The sequence below is a fragment of the Ranitomeya imitator genome, chromosome 1, assembly GCF_032444005.1.
Source record: "Ranitomeya imitator isolate aRanImi1 chromosome 1, aRanImi1.pri, whole genome shotgun sequence".
Classification (NCBI taxonomy): domain Eukaryota; kingdom Metazoa; phylum Chordata; class Amphibia; order Anura; family Dendrobatidae; genus Ranitomeya; species Ranitomeya imitator.
Window position 1 is genome coordinate 376455323 of NC_091282.1, and position 12449 is coordinate 376467771.

The 12449-nt window shown below is 43.3% G+C and overlaps 1 protein-coding gene across 1 annotated transcript in view; it reads left to right on the forward strand.

The window, feature by feature from the left end:
• Positions 1 to 5328: 5328 nt before the first annotated feature.
• The window catches only part of SLC7A8 (solute carrier family 7 member 8), an 81245-nt gene continuing 74124 nt past the window's right edge, over positions 5329 to 12449 (forward strand). Inside the window, exons 1-2 of the mRNA XM_069761818.1 lie at positions 5329 to 5805; positions 8728 to 8927. Of these exons, the coding sequence (XP_069617919.1) occupies positions 8777 to 8927 (151 nt within the window). The 5' untranslated portion in view covers positions 5329 to 5805; positions 8728 to 8776. The remainder of the gene's footprint in view (positions 5806 to 8727; positions 8928 to 12449) is intronic.

Below are 12449 nucleotides of genomic sequence, written 5' to 3' on the forward strand. Positions count from 1 at the left end.
ATCCTTATCACCTCTGACATCATCATCTATAAGGGGAGACTCGGGAGATTCCCATACACATTACCCATTACCCACGTTACCCAGATAGATTAGCGAAATTAGGATTATTTAGTCTAGAAAAAAGACGACTGAGGGGCGATCTAATAACCATGTATAAGTATATAAGAGGACAATACAAATATCTCGCTGAGGATCTGTTTATACCAAGGAAGGTGACGGGCACAAGGGGGCATTCTTTGCGTCTGGAGGAGAGAAGGTTTTTCCACCAACATAGAAGAGGATTCTTTACTGTTAGGGCAGTGAGAATCTGGAATTGCTTGTCTGAGGAGGTGGTGATGGCGAACTCAGTCGAGGGGTTCAAGAGAGGCCTGGATGTCTTCCTGGAGCAGAACAATATTGTATCATACAATTATTAGGTTCTGTAGAAGGACGTAGATCTGGGGATTTATTATGGTGGAATATAGGCTGAACTGGATGGACAAATGTCTTTTTTCGGCCTTACTAACTATGTTACTATGTTACTATGTATTACATGGTCGGCCAAGCCTGCTATTAGTTTAATGAGCATGGGGCCATAAGTTTGGTTCACTTTAATTGCAAGGTGTCTAGATCTTCTAGCTCAATTTTTGTAAGGATGAAAATGTTGCCAATTATGGCCAGCAAAATGCACCCTAAATGGGCATCGACACTGCAAGACGGTTGTTAAAACCAATTCTGTAAACAGGCTGTCGATCACCTGATAAATAAGCAAAAGGCTCGTTCATAGGGTGAAATAATCTTTCATGCAGCAAAGCAGTTTTCAAGAGGCTATGAGTATGTGCCCACAACGTGTTATGAATCTTATGTGAACCCACCAAGGTTTTCAAGCAGAAGACAATTCAGAAAATTGTGGCATTATATTTTCCTTAAGTGTCTTTTATCTCATTTTTTGGTTATTTTCTGTTTGTTTTTTTACTCCATTGAAAAATAAAGAAACATCTAGAATTTTTTTTCAATAGAAAATGATGCCAGAACGCTTCAAAAGAAATCCAGGCGTCTTCCAAGATTTCCCATTGGCTTGTAATGCAACGTCTTCCAAGCGATAAAGTTTGAAGAATGGTCAGCTCCCTTCTTTTGGCGTTTTTAGAAACCTGATGCAGTTGAAAGAAGATCAAAGCACTGAACATATGCATAGCGAGTCATTTTTATGTAGAAATCCATGTGAGGGTTTTTCTGACGGCTTTAGCTATTAGTGTTTTTTTAGATGATATTCCCATGGTTTTTGTAAAGTCTTTTTTATTGTTGTTTTCTGGTCATTTTTTTTTTTCAAGAAGCTGCTAGTGGTTTTTACAGCAAAAACAATGAGAGTCTTCTGAGCTTTTCCATTGACTTCTATTGTAAAGTACAGAGAGTCTTCCAAGTGGAAATCACCAGAAGAATGGACATGTTACTTCTTTTAACCACTTGATGTTTTTAGAAACCTGAAGTGTTTAAAAGACGCTCAAAAACTTGAACATATGCACAGCAAATAGTTTTCACATACAATTGCTTATGTTTATTCTTTTGAAAATTTCTTTTTTTTTCAGGCGGTTTCGGCAGCGGAATCAACTTGAAAAACGTTGTGTGCACATACCCTTAGGCTGGGTTGCCATAGCGTTTGGCCCTACGTTTAGTGGCGTTGTCGCGGCTTACATCTGAACCCCCACAGAATCGGATTCAGGTGTAGGTGTCAACATGGCCATTGTCTTTAATGGTGCAGACAAAGTCACAGAATGCTCTCCGGTGCATCATTGTTGGCCGCATACGCCTATAAAGGCGGGCAGTTAGATGTACTTCTGCCCACCTCCATACACGACCGTAAATGATTCTCCCCAGATCATGCTGTGACTCCGTCAATGACCCTATCGGTGCCTACGACCAAATCCAGTTTTGGGCAGGTTCCGACATAAGTCCTGATGGAGTCAAACGCTATGTGATCTCAGCCTTAGGCCTCGTTCCCACGATGCAGCGTCTTACAGTTCCAGCAAAGTGGATGGGATTTATAGAAAGCTCCTGCTCACTGGGCTTTTTTTTAAACTCAGCGTAAACTGACCTGTGGTGCGTGTCAATTTCTCTCTGTGAGTTCGCTGAGTTTTATGTGTGGATTTTCAACCTAGAAAGGCATTAGATGCAGAAAATCCGCAGGTAAAAAACGTGCATGCGTATATAGTGTGTTTCCGCGGCACAAACACGCTACAAACATTTATAATCCGCACATGAAGTTTTGTCAAAATCAAATACCAAGAAGTATCGAAAACAACGTTTATTTCAAACATGGCTTACCAAAGAAAGAAAAGCCGCAGTATCAAAAACATGATAAAAACACATTAATAAAAAACGCACACAAAAATGCAATAAGTTAATTAAATAACTTAATAGGTGCAGAAGATTTGCAACATCAATAACGCACCAAATAATCATTGTTGGAATGTAGCCTAACCCTTCAAATCTGTGAATGGGCTCATACCGCTCATCCATATGTGCCTGATTTCATACAAAGGTTTGCCGCTTTCCTTCATATGATTGTAGAAGAATGAACATAATCCCTGGTTCCATCCTGGTTCCTGAGGTTTGTATATCCTGACTAACAAATTTAATGTGCCTATTCTAGGATTCTGGAAATGTAAATTCCCAGCGGGGCCTATAAGTCTTCCTACCCTAACTTAGCACCCCCTCAAGGAGAAACTTAACCCCTTAGACCCCAGGAGCCTGTAAAGAAAGCCAGAAATTGGCACTCACACAGTACAGTGTGTATCTGTGACCCATGCCCCGGGGGTGTATGGACTATCAGTCACTGTAGCAGCGTTTACACTTTGCCGCCGGACCATACACAGGTTTTGGAGATAAACATAGTCGTCCTGATTATCTGCTTGGTGAGACCAGAATAGACCCTTGCCCTGAGAACGGCGGCGCACGGATCAGACAATGGCATGCCTCATAGTCCAATGTGCTTCGGAAATAAAAGGCGTAAGGAACGCGTCATGTTTTCTGAATGGCAACTGTGAGATATTATCTAGGAAGCCGTATGGGTCCTGTGAAGCAGCTTTATTCTTGTAATATGTGATCACTATACGTGGGCCAAGGAAAATATACATGACTTCTCGGAGATGCCAAAAAGGATTCATAATCATTATTAAAAAAGCAAACAACCAGCCCGAACCATGAGAGCGAGACAAAAGGAGGAACAATATCAGCCCCAAAAGTCCATATCCAGGAAGAGCGTGACCCACCAATGCTCCCGGTATCCCGGTGGTGCTGGGGCTCCTGTGGTGAGGTTCCTCCTTTTGTTCCATCGCTTTGTTGAGTTCTGTGAGTTATTTTTGAGAGTCCTATGTGTGATTTACAAGCCCCCATAAGGAGGGCAGCTTTTTTTTCACGCAGGCTTGATACAGTGTGTGAATAAGTACTGATGTTAGTGAAGACTCATTTACTCACAGCTATTTTCCAGTATGATCAGCATATAATATGCATTGTGCTCTGGAATATGTCGGCGCTATGTAAGTAAGTGAATAGAGATGCCGGGCTGCAGTGTTCAGTGGGATGACAGCAAGGCAAAATCCCTGTTCCCATGATCACTGATTTGTGTGAATGATATAAGTAATTATTTTCCTAATCTTAGTCATTTGGGTTAAAGGGGTTGTACTGAGTACTTCGATATGCTCACCTCCACTCATTTTCTATGGGACTGTCAGAAATAGCTGGGTGCTGTACCAGCAGTACAATAGACAATGACTGGAGTGGAGGTCTGCATGCTCACCTCCACTCATTCTGTATGGGACTGTCAGAAATAGCTGGGTGCTGTACCCTCAGTCCCATAGACAATGAATGGAGTGGAGGTCTGCACGCTCACCTCCACTCATTCTACATGGGACTGGCAGAAATAGTTGGGTGCTGTATCGGCAGTCCCATAGACAATAAATGGAGTGGAGGTCTGCATGCTCACCTCCACTCATTCTATATGGGACTGGCAGAAATAGTTGGGTGCTGTATCGGCAGTCCCATAGACAATGAATGGAGTGGAGGTCTGCATGCTCACCTCCACTCATTCTATATGGGACTGGCAGAAATAGTTGGGTGCTGTATCGGCAGTCCCATAGACAATGAATGGAGTGGAGGTCTGCATGCTCACCTCCACTCATTCTATATGGGACTGTCAGAAATAGCTGGGTGCTGTATCGGCAGTCCCATAGACAATAAATGGAGGGAGGTCTGAATGTTCACAGCAGATGCACCCCCTGTGATCTGTAAGTTACATGTGAATGTGCAGCACCACATCATTAGAGAGAAGTAAACTAACTAAAGAGAGGGGGACTGGGAGGGGATTAAACAGATAAGCAATGTTTTTATTTAATCAACCTCCTTGCTGTTTGCCCTCTTTAACCCCTTCTGACACCATGATCTACCAGTACTTATTGTGCTGGGCCATGTGTATAGTGCGGGCTTAGCAGCATTACTGACAATGGTATGCGATCCTGCTATAGGCTCCATTCTGACGATTGTGGGGGGCTGATGGTCTGGGGGGGGCATGCCTCTGTCGCTGACATCCAGGTACTCCTGTAAAGCCCAGTCTCAGCTCCTAGAAGCTACGTTTTCATTATTGTAAGTATATAGAGGTAGCGATTAGAAGATCACAGGTTTGCGTCCCCTATGGGGACTAATAAATAAAGTAAAAAAATACGAGTTTTTGAAAAAGTATTTTAGAACAAAACAAAAAATAATAATGCACTTACCCCATTCCCCCAGTTTAAACTAAAATAATAATAAAAAAGCATATTTGCTATTACCGCGTCAGTAAAATCTGATCCATCAAAATCTAAATCTGTACAACAGACGCTGATAAAAAAAAAAAAGAAATTAAAATGTCAGAATTGCCATATTTTGGTCACCACGATGCAATCAAGATCTTGGATGAACCCAACATGGTACCGTACTTGTAAAAGCTACAGCTCAGTAAGCAAAAAAAGCCCCACACAGAAACTAAAAAAGCTGTGGCTCGCAGAAATGACGACGACAACCAACATTTACTGTTTACAAAATTCCGATTTTTGCTAATCCGCTAAAATAATAATCCACGTTTGGCATCATCGTAATCGTACGACTTAAGGAATCATTTTGCCACATTATCAACTAATTAAAATCGCAAAGAAAATGAATGACGGATGGTTTTCACTTACTCGCTATTTTACCCTATGTGGATTTTTTCCCAATTTTTCCCTACAATATACGGTAATAAGAATCTTGTCATTGAAAACTACAGCAGCGCGTCCCACAAAATAACGACAGAAAAAACGCCAACATATGTGCAGTGCCGGATATACAGCAGGTAAGGGCCCAGGAGAAGGTGGGCACTGATGGTGGGAGGTCAGCTGTCAGCTGTCTCTCCCATGCCAGGGAAAATGCCACTGCCATGATTGACTCTCTAGCTATGGGGTCTTGGAATGTAAGAAGCAGCCGGCTATGGCTCCTCCATGATGAGGAGAGGATGAGGCAGCCCTACACTGGACGCCTCCGAGGAGGAAGCAGGACATGGACCTTTCCCCACATCTGGGAGTCTGTCTGCTGGGACCGGGCTGTGCGCCCGCCAGGGGGCGGAGTCTGCGGGGATATAAGCGCGCTGACAGGCAGCGGGGACAGCAGCAGCAGAGCGGAGGACAGCGGGCAGGCTGCGGGCTGCAGGTGTGCGGGCAGCGGACACGGACGGCGTGACCGGATCCGGTGCTAGGATGACACAGCGCTGACACAGCGGCGACATGCTGAGGACGCCCTGAGACAAGCGAGCAGGAGCTGGTGAGGACCCGGGCACAGCGCCCACCACACGGCACCACAGGGGGACAGGATCATGTGGGGTATATCATGTAGGGGCACACGGGGTATTAGTGCTCCCACCTTGTGCCCATCCTGCCATGGTGTATAGGTGCCCAGGATGCCCCCTCTCTGCAGGTGTAAGGAAGTGAGTGGTCACCTATAGATGTATGGCTGCTCACTTCACTGCTCATCATCCATGCCATAGTGTGACTATACTAAAGGGAGCTATTATCTATCTATCATCTATCATCTAGCTATCTAATCTATCTATCTATCTATCTAATCTATCTATCTATCTATCTATCATCTATCTATCTAATCTATCTATCTATCTATCATCTATCTATCTATCATCTATCTATCTATCTATCTATCCATCTATCTATCTATCTATCCTGTCTGTCTATACATCTATCTATCTATCTATCTATCTATCTATCTATCTATCTATCTATCTATCTATCATCTATCTAATCTATCTATCTATCATCTATCTATCTATCTATCCATCTATCCCATATCTATCTATCTATCTATCATCTATCTATCTATCATCTATCTATCTATCTATCTATCTATCTATCTATCTATCTATCTATCCCATATCTATCTATCTATCTATCTATCCCATATCTATCTATCTATCTATCTATCTATCTATCTATCTATCTATCCATCTATCCCATATCTATCTATCCATCTATCTATCTATCTATCTATCATCTATCTATCTAATCTATCTATCTATCTATCCCATATCTATCTATCTATCTATCTATCTATCTATCTATCTATCTATCTATCTATCTATCTATCCCATATCTATCTATCTAATCTATCTATCTATCCATCTATCCCATATCTATCTATCTATCTATCTATCTATCTATCTATCTATCTATCTATCTATCTATCTATCATCTATCTATCTATCTAATCTATCTATCTATCCATCTATCCCATATCTATCTATCTATCATCTATCTATCTATCTATCTATCTATCTATCTATCTATCTATCTATCTATCTATCTATCTATCCATTATATATCATCTATCAATTATCTATCTATTATCTATCCATTATCTATCTATTATCTATCTATCTATCTATCTATCCCATATCTATCTATTTATCTATCTGTCATATCTATTTTATCTATTTATCTATCTATCTATCATATGTAACATAATATATGTAGATAGATAGAGAAATATATAGATAGATAAATAGATGATAGATAGAGATAGATAATAGATAAATATATAGATGATAGATAGAAAGATAGCTATGGGATAGATAGATATCATACATAAAAGTATACTTTGTATAGAGGGTAGAATCCATTCATCAGGATTGCAGAGAAAGCTCCCTGTGGACCACATAATACAGTATGGTAACAACATGTCCCATTTTCTGCTCTCACCCGGCGTCTTTCTGATTTGCACAGTGTGGTGGGTGTAATGGGACCCTCGCTCAGTATAACAGTGTCCCAGCAGTCACATGTCACCAAGAACACAATAGCCGGGAGGATCTATAGGGCCCTCCAGCTTTTCATTTGACCTGCTGTCGGCTGGACATTGTCAGTAGGTCACTCGGACATATAGGCACTGGAATGCCACTTGCTAGGTGTAGATTTGTGTTGTATAATTACCAAGCCAGACACTTATATTTTAACATGTGAAACCCCTTATTATGGATGGGACCATGGGCATATCTGTAGGGGTGGGCACCTAGACCCTAGTTCCTATCCTTCTGACACATAACATGACCTGTAATAATGGCATGTAATAGGTGAGGGGCTCTGTTACGGATTTTGAATTAGGGCCCTAAAGTATTACTCTTACTATACAGACACTATAAAGCAAGAATCTTATAGACGGTTTTAATAAGCGAGTTCTAGTGTAATGTAAGAGCTAAGACGTATGGATATATTAAGATTGGGTGATGTCTTTCTGCACATGTGCGAGCCGAGATATAATACTTTATCATAATGTAAAATGTCAGCTTGTAGCTGGATATGAAAACCGCTGCATACAGAATACAATGGGCGTTGGTTATTGCAGTATAGTAAAGGATTTGTTAGACTACATTCACATTTGCGTTGTGCGCAAATAAAAACGCACGCAAAAACGCTGCGTTTTGCGACGCATGCATCGTTTTTTGCCGAAATTTCGATGCAAAAAAAATGCAACTTGTTGCGTTTTCTTTGCCCGACGCTTGCGGCCAAAAAAACGCATGCGTCGCACAACGCAGCACAACGCACGTCCATGCGTCCCCCATGTTAAATATAGGGGCGCATGACGCATGCGTCGCCGCTGCGTTTCCCGACGCTGTGTCGGGAAACGCTAATGTGAACGAAGCCTTAGGAATGTTTATTATTAAATTAACATTAAAAAGAATTGTCTCAGTATACCATACCTGGTAGGTCACGCTCCACAAGGAGAAGCCTTAGTATACATACCGTATGTTGCGTTTATCTAGCATGGCCTTATTGTGACTTCCCATTATCACATTGTCTGTGTATTGTAAGTCAGTAGGACTTTTAGCTGTGGAAGGAAGCAACAATCTCAGAGATGACCCAGTCAGGACAAGATGGAAGCCTTACTCTTGCCACATTGATCTGCCTCACTGGCGGACACAGACAGAAGAGGCCCCTTTGTAAGAACTATATATGGGCCCTGTGCAGCCCGAGAGCTCATCATAATGCACAATTCCACCTGCTATGGAGGACGAAGCGGGCCCTCTTACCTCTGGGGCCCCTGTGTGGGTGCACAGGTTGCACCAGTGATATGTCCGCCCCTGACGTACCTACCTCTTACGTTCTGCATAGAGCAGCTATTGTAACATGTATGCTAGTCTATGAAATCCATCACTTACCGTCTTGCATTTTTTTCTTGTAGGTGAAAACCTATTTCTTTTTTATATATTTTTATCAATTTGCCAAACAAGATGGCAGAAGGTGCCCGACTACGAACTAGTGCTGAGAAGATCCCTGAGGATCAGGCACAGGATTCTGCCTCAGCTTCAAGTGCTGGCGGAGGAGGTGGCGTGGCCCTTAAGAAGGAGATCGGGCTAGTAAGTGCCTGTGGTATTATTGTAGGTGAGTCTGATATTAAGTATTTTTTTCAGCTTAGTTTTTTTTAAGATGCCATTGTTGATTTCTGTGCATTCACTTGAATTAGCAGCTGCCACTAGTTCTAATACTAAGATGTTTGAGATCCTCTGTTTCTTGGCAATCGAACTCCTGCCGCAGTGTTACTTTTTGCAATAGGAAAATGCTATAGTTTGAAAACCCATTTAGTCCTTATTAATGGTTGTCCCGTATTATAAAATGTTCTTCTTAAATTGATTACTTGGAAAACAGTGCCCCTGGCAAGTGTGTAGGAACAAGTTGCACAAATGCAATTAGTCATGAATCCTGATAACACCAGTCGTACACAAGATGTGCAGATTATTTGCAGGAAATTCTACTATTGTGCCAAGTCATCAAAATAGGGTTTGTACTAGGCCATGTAGATGCTGATGAAACAGCTTCAATTCTCTGAAACTTAGATTGAAGCTTCCGAAAAAGTTGAACAAGTGTGCGTGACTCGGAAAGTCCCATAGTAAAGGAAGAAAGTTGAGCGAGTGCGGCCACCATAGCTCCATCCATAGTGTCCAAGATCCACCAGTGCTCCACCCATAGCGTCCGAGATCCACCAGCGCTCCATCCAGGGTCCGAGATGCACCAGCTCTCCATCCATAGTGTCTGAGATCCACAAGCGCTCCATCCATAGCGTCCGAGATCCACCAATGCTCCATCCATAGCGTCCGAGATCCACCAGCTCTCCATCCTTAGCGTCTGAGATCCACCATAGCTCCATCCATAGCATCCGAGATCCATCAATTCTCATCCAGCGTCCGAGATCCACCAGCTCTCCGTCCATAGTGTCTGAGATCCACCATAGCTTCATCCATAGCGTCCGAGATCCACCAATGCTCCATCCATAGAGTCCGAGATCCACCAGCGCTTCATCAATAGTGTCCAAGATAAATAATAATATCCCCCATAGCTCCATCCATAGCGTCCGAGATCCACCATCACTCCATCCAGCGTATGAGATTCACTAGCTCTCCATCCACAGTGTCCAAAATCCACAAGCGCTCCATCCATAGTGTCCGTGATCCGCCATAGCTCCATCCATAGCGTCCGAGATCCACCAGTGCTCCATCCAAAGAGTCCGAGATCCACCAGCGCTTCATCAATAGTGTCCGAGATCCACAAGCGCTCCATCCATAGCGTCCGAGATCCCCCATAGCTCCATCCATAGCGTCCGAGATCCACCAGCACTCCATCCAGCGTATGAGATTCACCAGCTCTCCATCCACAGTGTCCGAAATCCACAAGCGCTCCATCCATAGTGTCCGTGATCCGCCATAGCTCCATCCATAGCGTCCGAGATCCACCAGTGTTCCATCCATAGAGTCCGAGGTCCACCAGCGCTTCATCAATAGTGTCCGAGATCCACAAGCACTCCATCCATAGCGTCCGAGATCCCCCATAGCTCCATCCATAGCGTCCGAGATCCACCAGCTCCCCATCGAGCGTATGAGATTCACCAGCTCTCCATCCATAGTGTCCGAAATATACAAGCGCTCCATCCATAGCGTCCGAGATCCACCATAGCTCCATCCATAGCGTCCAAGATCCATCAGTGCTCCATCCATAGAGTTCAAGATCACCAGTGCTCCATCCATAGCGTCCGAGATCCACCAGTGCTCCATCCATAGAGTCCGAGATCCACCATAGCTCCATTCATAGCGTCCAAGATCCACCAGCGCTTCATCAATAGTGACCGAGATCCACAAGCGCTCCATCCATACCGTCCGAGATCCCCCATGGCTCCATCCATAGCGTCCGAGATCCACCAGCGCTTCATCAATAGTGTCCGAGATCCACAAGCGCTCCATCCATAGCGTCCGAGATCCCCCATAGCTCCATCCATAGCGTCCGAGATCCACCAGTGCTTCATCCAGCGTATGAGATTCATCAGCTCTCCATCCATAGTGTCCGAAATCCACAAGCGCTCCATCCATAGCGTCCAAGATCCACCATAGCTCCATCCATAGGGTCCGAGATCCACCATAGCTCCATCTATAGAGTCCGAGATTCACCAGTGCTCCATCCATAGAGTCCGAGATCCACCAGCGCTCCATCCATAGCGTCCGAGATCGACCAGCACTCCATCCATAGCGTCCGAGATCCAGTTCTTGGGCTATGTGTGGGTCTGAGAGGAAGAATCCCATCTATTGAACATTTATGGCATATTTTATAAATCTAAAATCTAAGAATACCATATATTTTGTCAGAGTGTAAAATGATTCTGCGGCTACTATTTGTAAATAGCTATACCACAACTCGTGGGGGCATTGTAGAAGAAGTAGGACACTCACCTCCCGCAGCAGCGTTGTTCCTACTATGTTGACGCTACTGTTCTAAGCAGGTGGCAAGGCATTTTTGTGTCATGTAAACGCTGTGGCTAATCAACATCTGCTGATTTGAACATGATGTCACATCACTCGCTGAGAGCTATTCCTCCAACATCGCAGGAATGGTTCTGCTGCGGTAGGTGAGTATACATTGTTTTTATTTTTATTGGGGTCCTGATGTGAATAACCAGAGTTGTCCAGTAGTGCGCAACTCCTTTAAGTTTCAGTCTCCTCTCTTCATTTATTCATTTTCGGACCCTGTGATATGCACTTTGCAGCCTGATATTATTGTAGTTTCAGACTCTTTTTTTCAGAGAGTATCCTTCCCTAATACATGCTGGACATGAGCTTCGTGCATCCCATTCATTAATTAGTTTTCCCAGAAATGTGGATTAAAACCTCTTAAAATGTCACAAAAGTTTTGTGCAGCTCGAAATTGTGCAAAAATGTATCGACTTTTGGAGCCAGTTCTGAACAACTTAGCCTTTGAAAAGTCTGGTCAAGCAACCCCAAAAAGCTCATCGTGCATTCCTGGCGCACGGCAGTTGAAGATTCTGGCAAATTTATATTAAAAACTGCACGCCTCTTAATGAATTTGTCGCATCTCAATTCAAACGCTTCCTTCATGAAGACTGATGTTCAGATCACTAGTGTTAATGAGTGAGGTATGTCCAGGGTGCTGCTGTCCTCACTTGCTTTCATTTATGAGTCTAGTTGTGGGACTACACTTATTTCCTTCCCATGCACTTTCCTTCTTGTTTTTAGTGTGATTTCTCTACCACAGATCTGTGTACAACCCCCTCACCACATCCTGCTATCTCTAACATGAGAGGAAGGATTTGTTAAACATTTGTATCTTTTTTTGCAAGCCACTTATCTAGGCTAGGTGCACATTAATCCAGTGCTCTCCATCTATCACTGCATGGAGGTTTCTGTTGGAATCCCCGAAAAACTGGTGTCATTATTTGCTTGCACAGGCAAGCGGCCGTTGTCTGTCAACAATGGGGAAGGAGGTGGAACGGTGCTCTTGAAACTTGGTCATTCCAAAGGTCCACCCAGTACCTTCATTTTCATAAACATATTTTTTGGATGATTAAATCCAATATATGACTGTTTAATTAGGTTACATTGAGTTTTGGGGGTATAGAGGTAC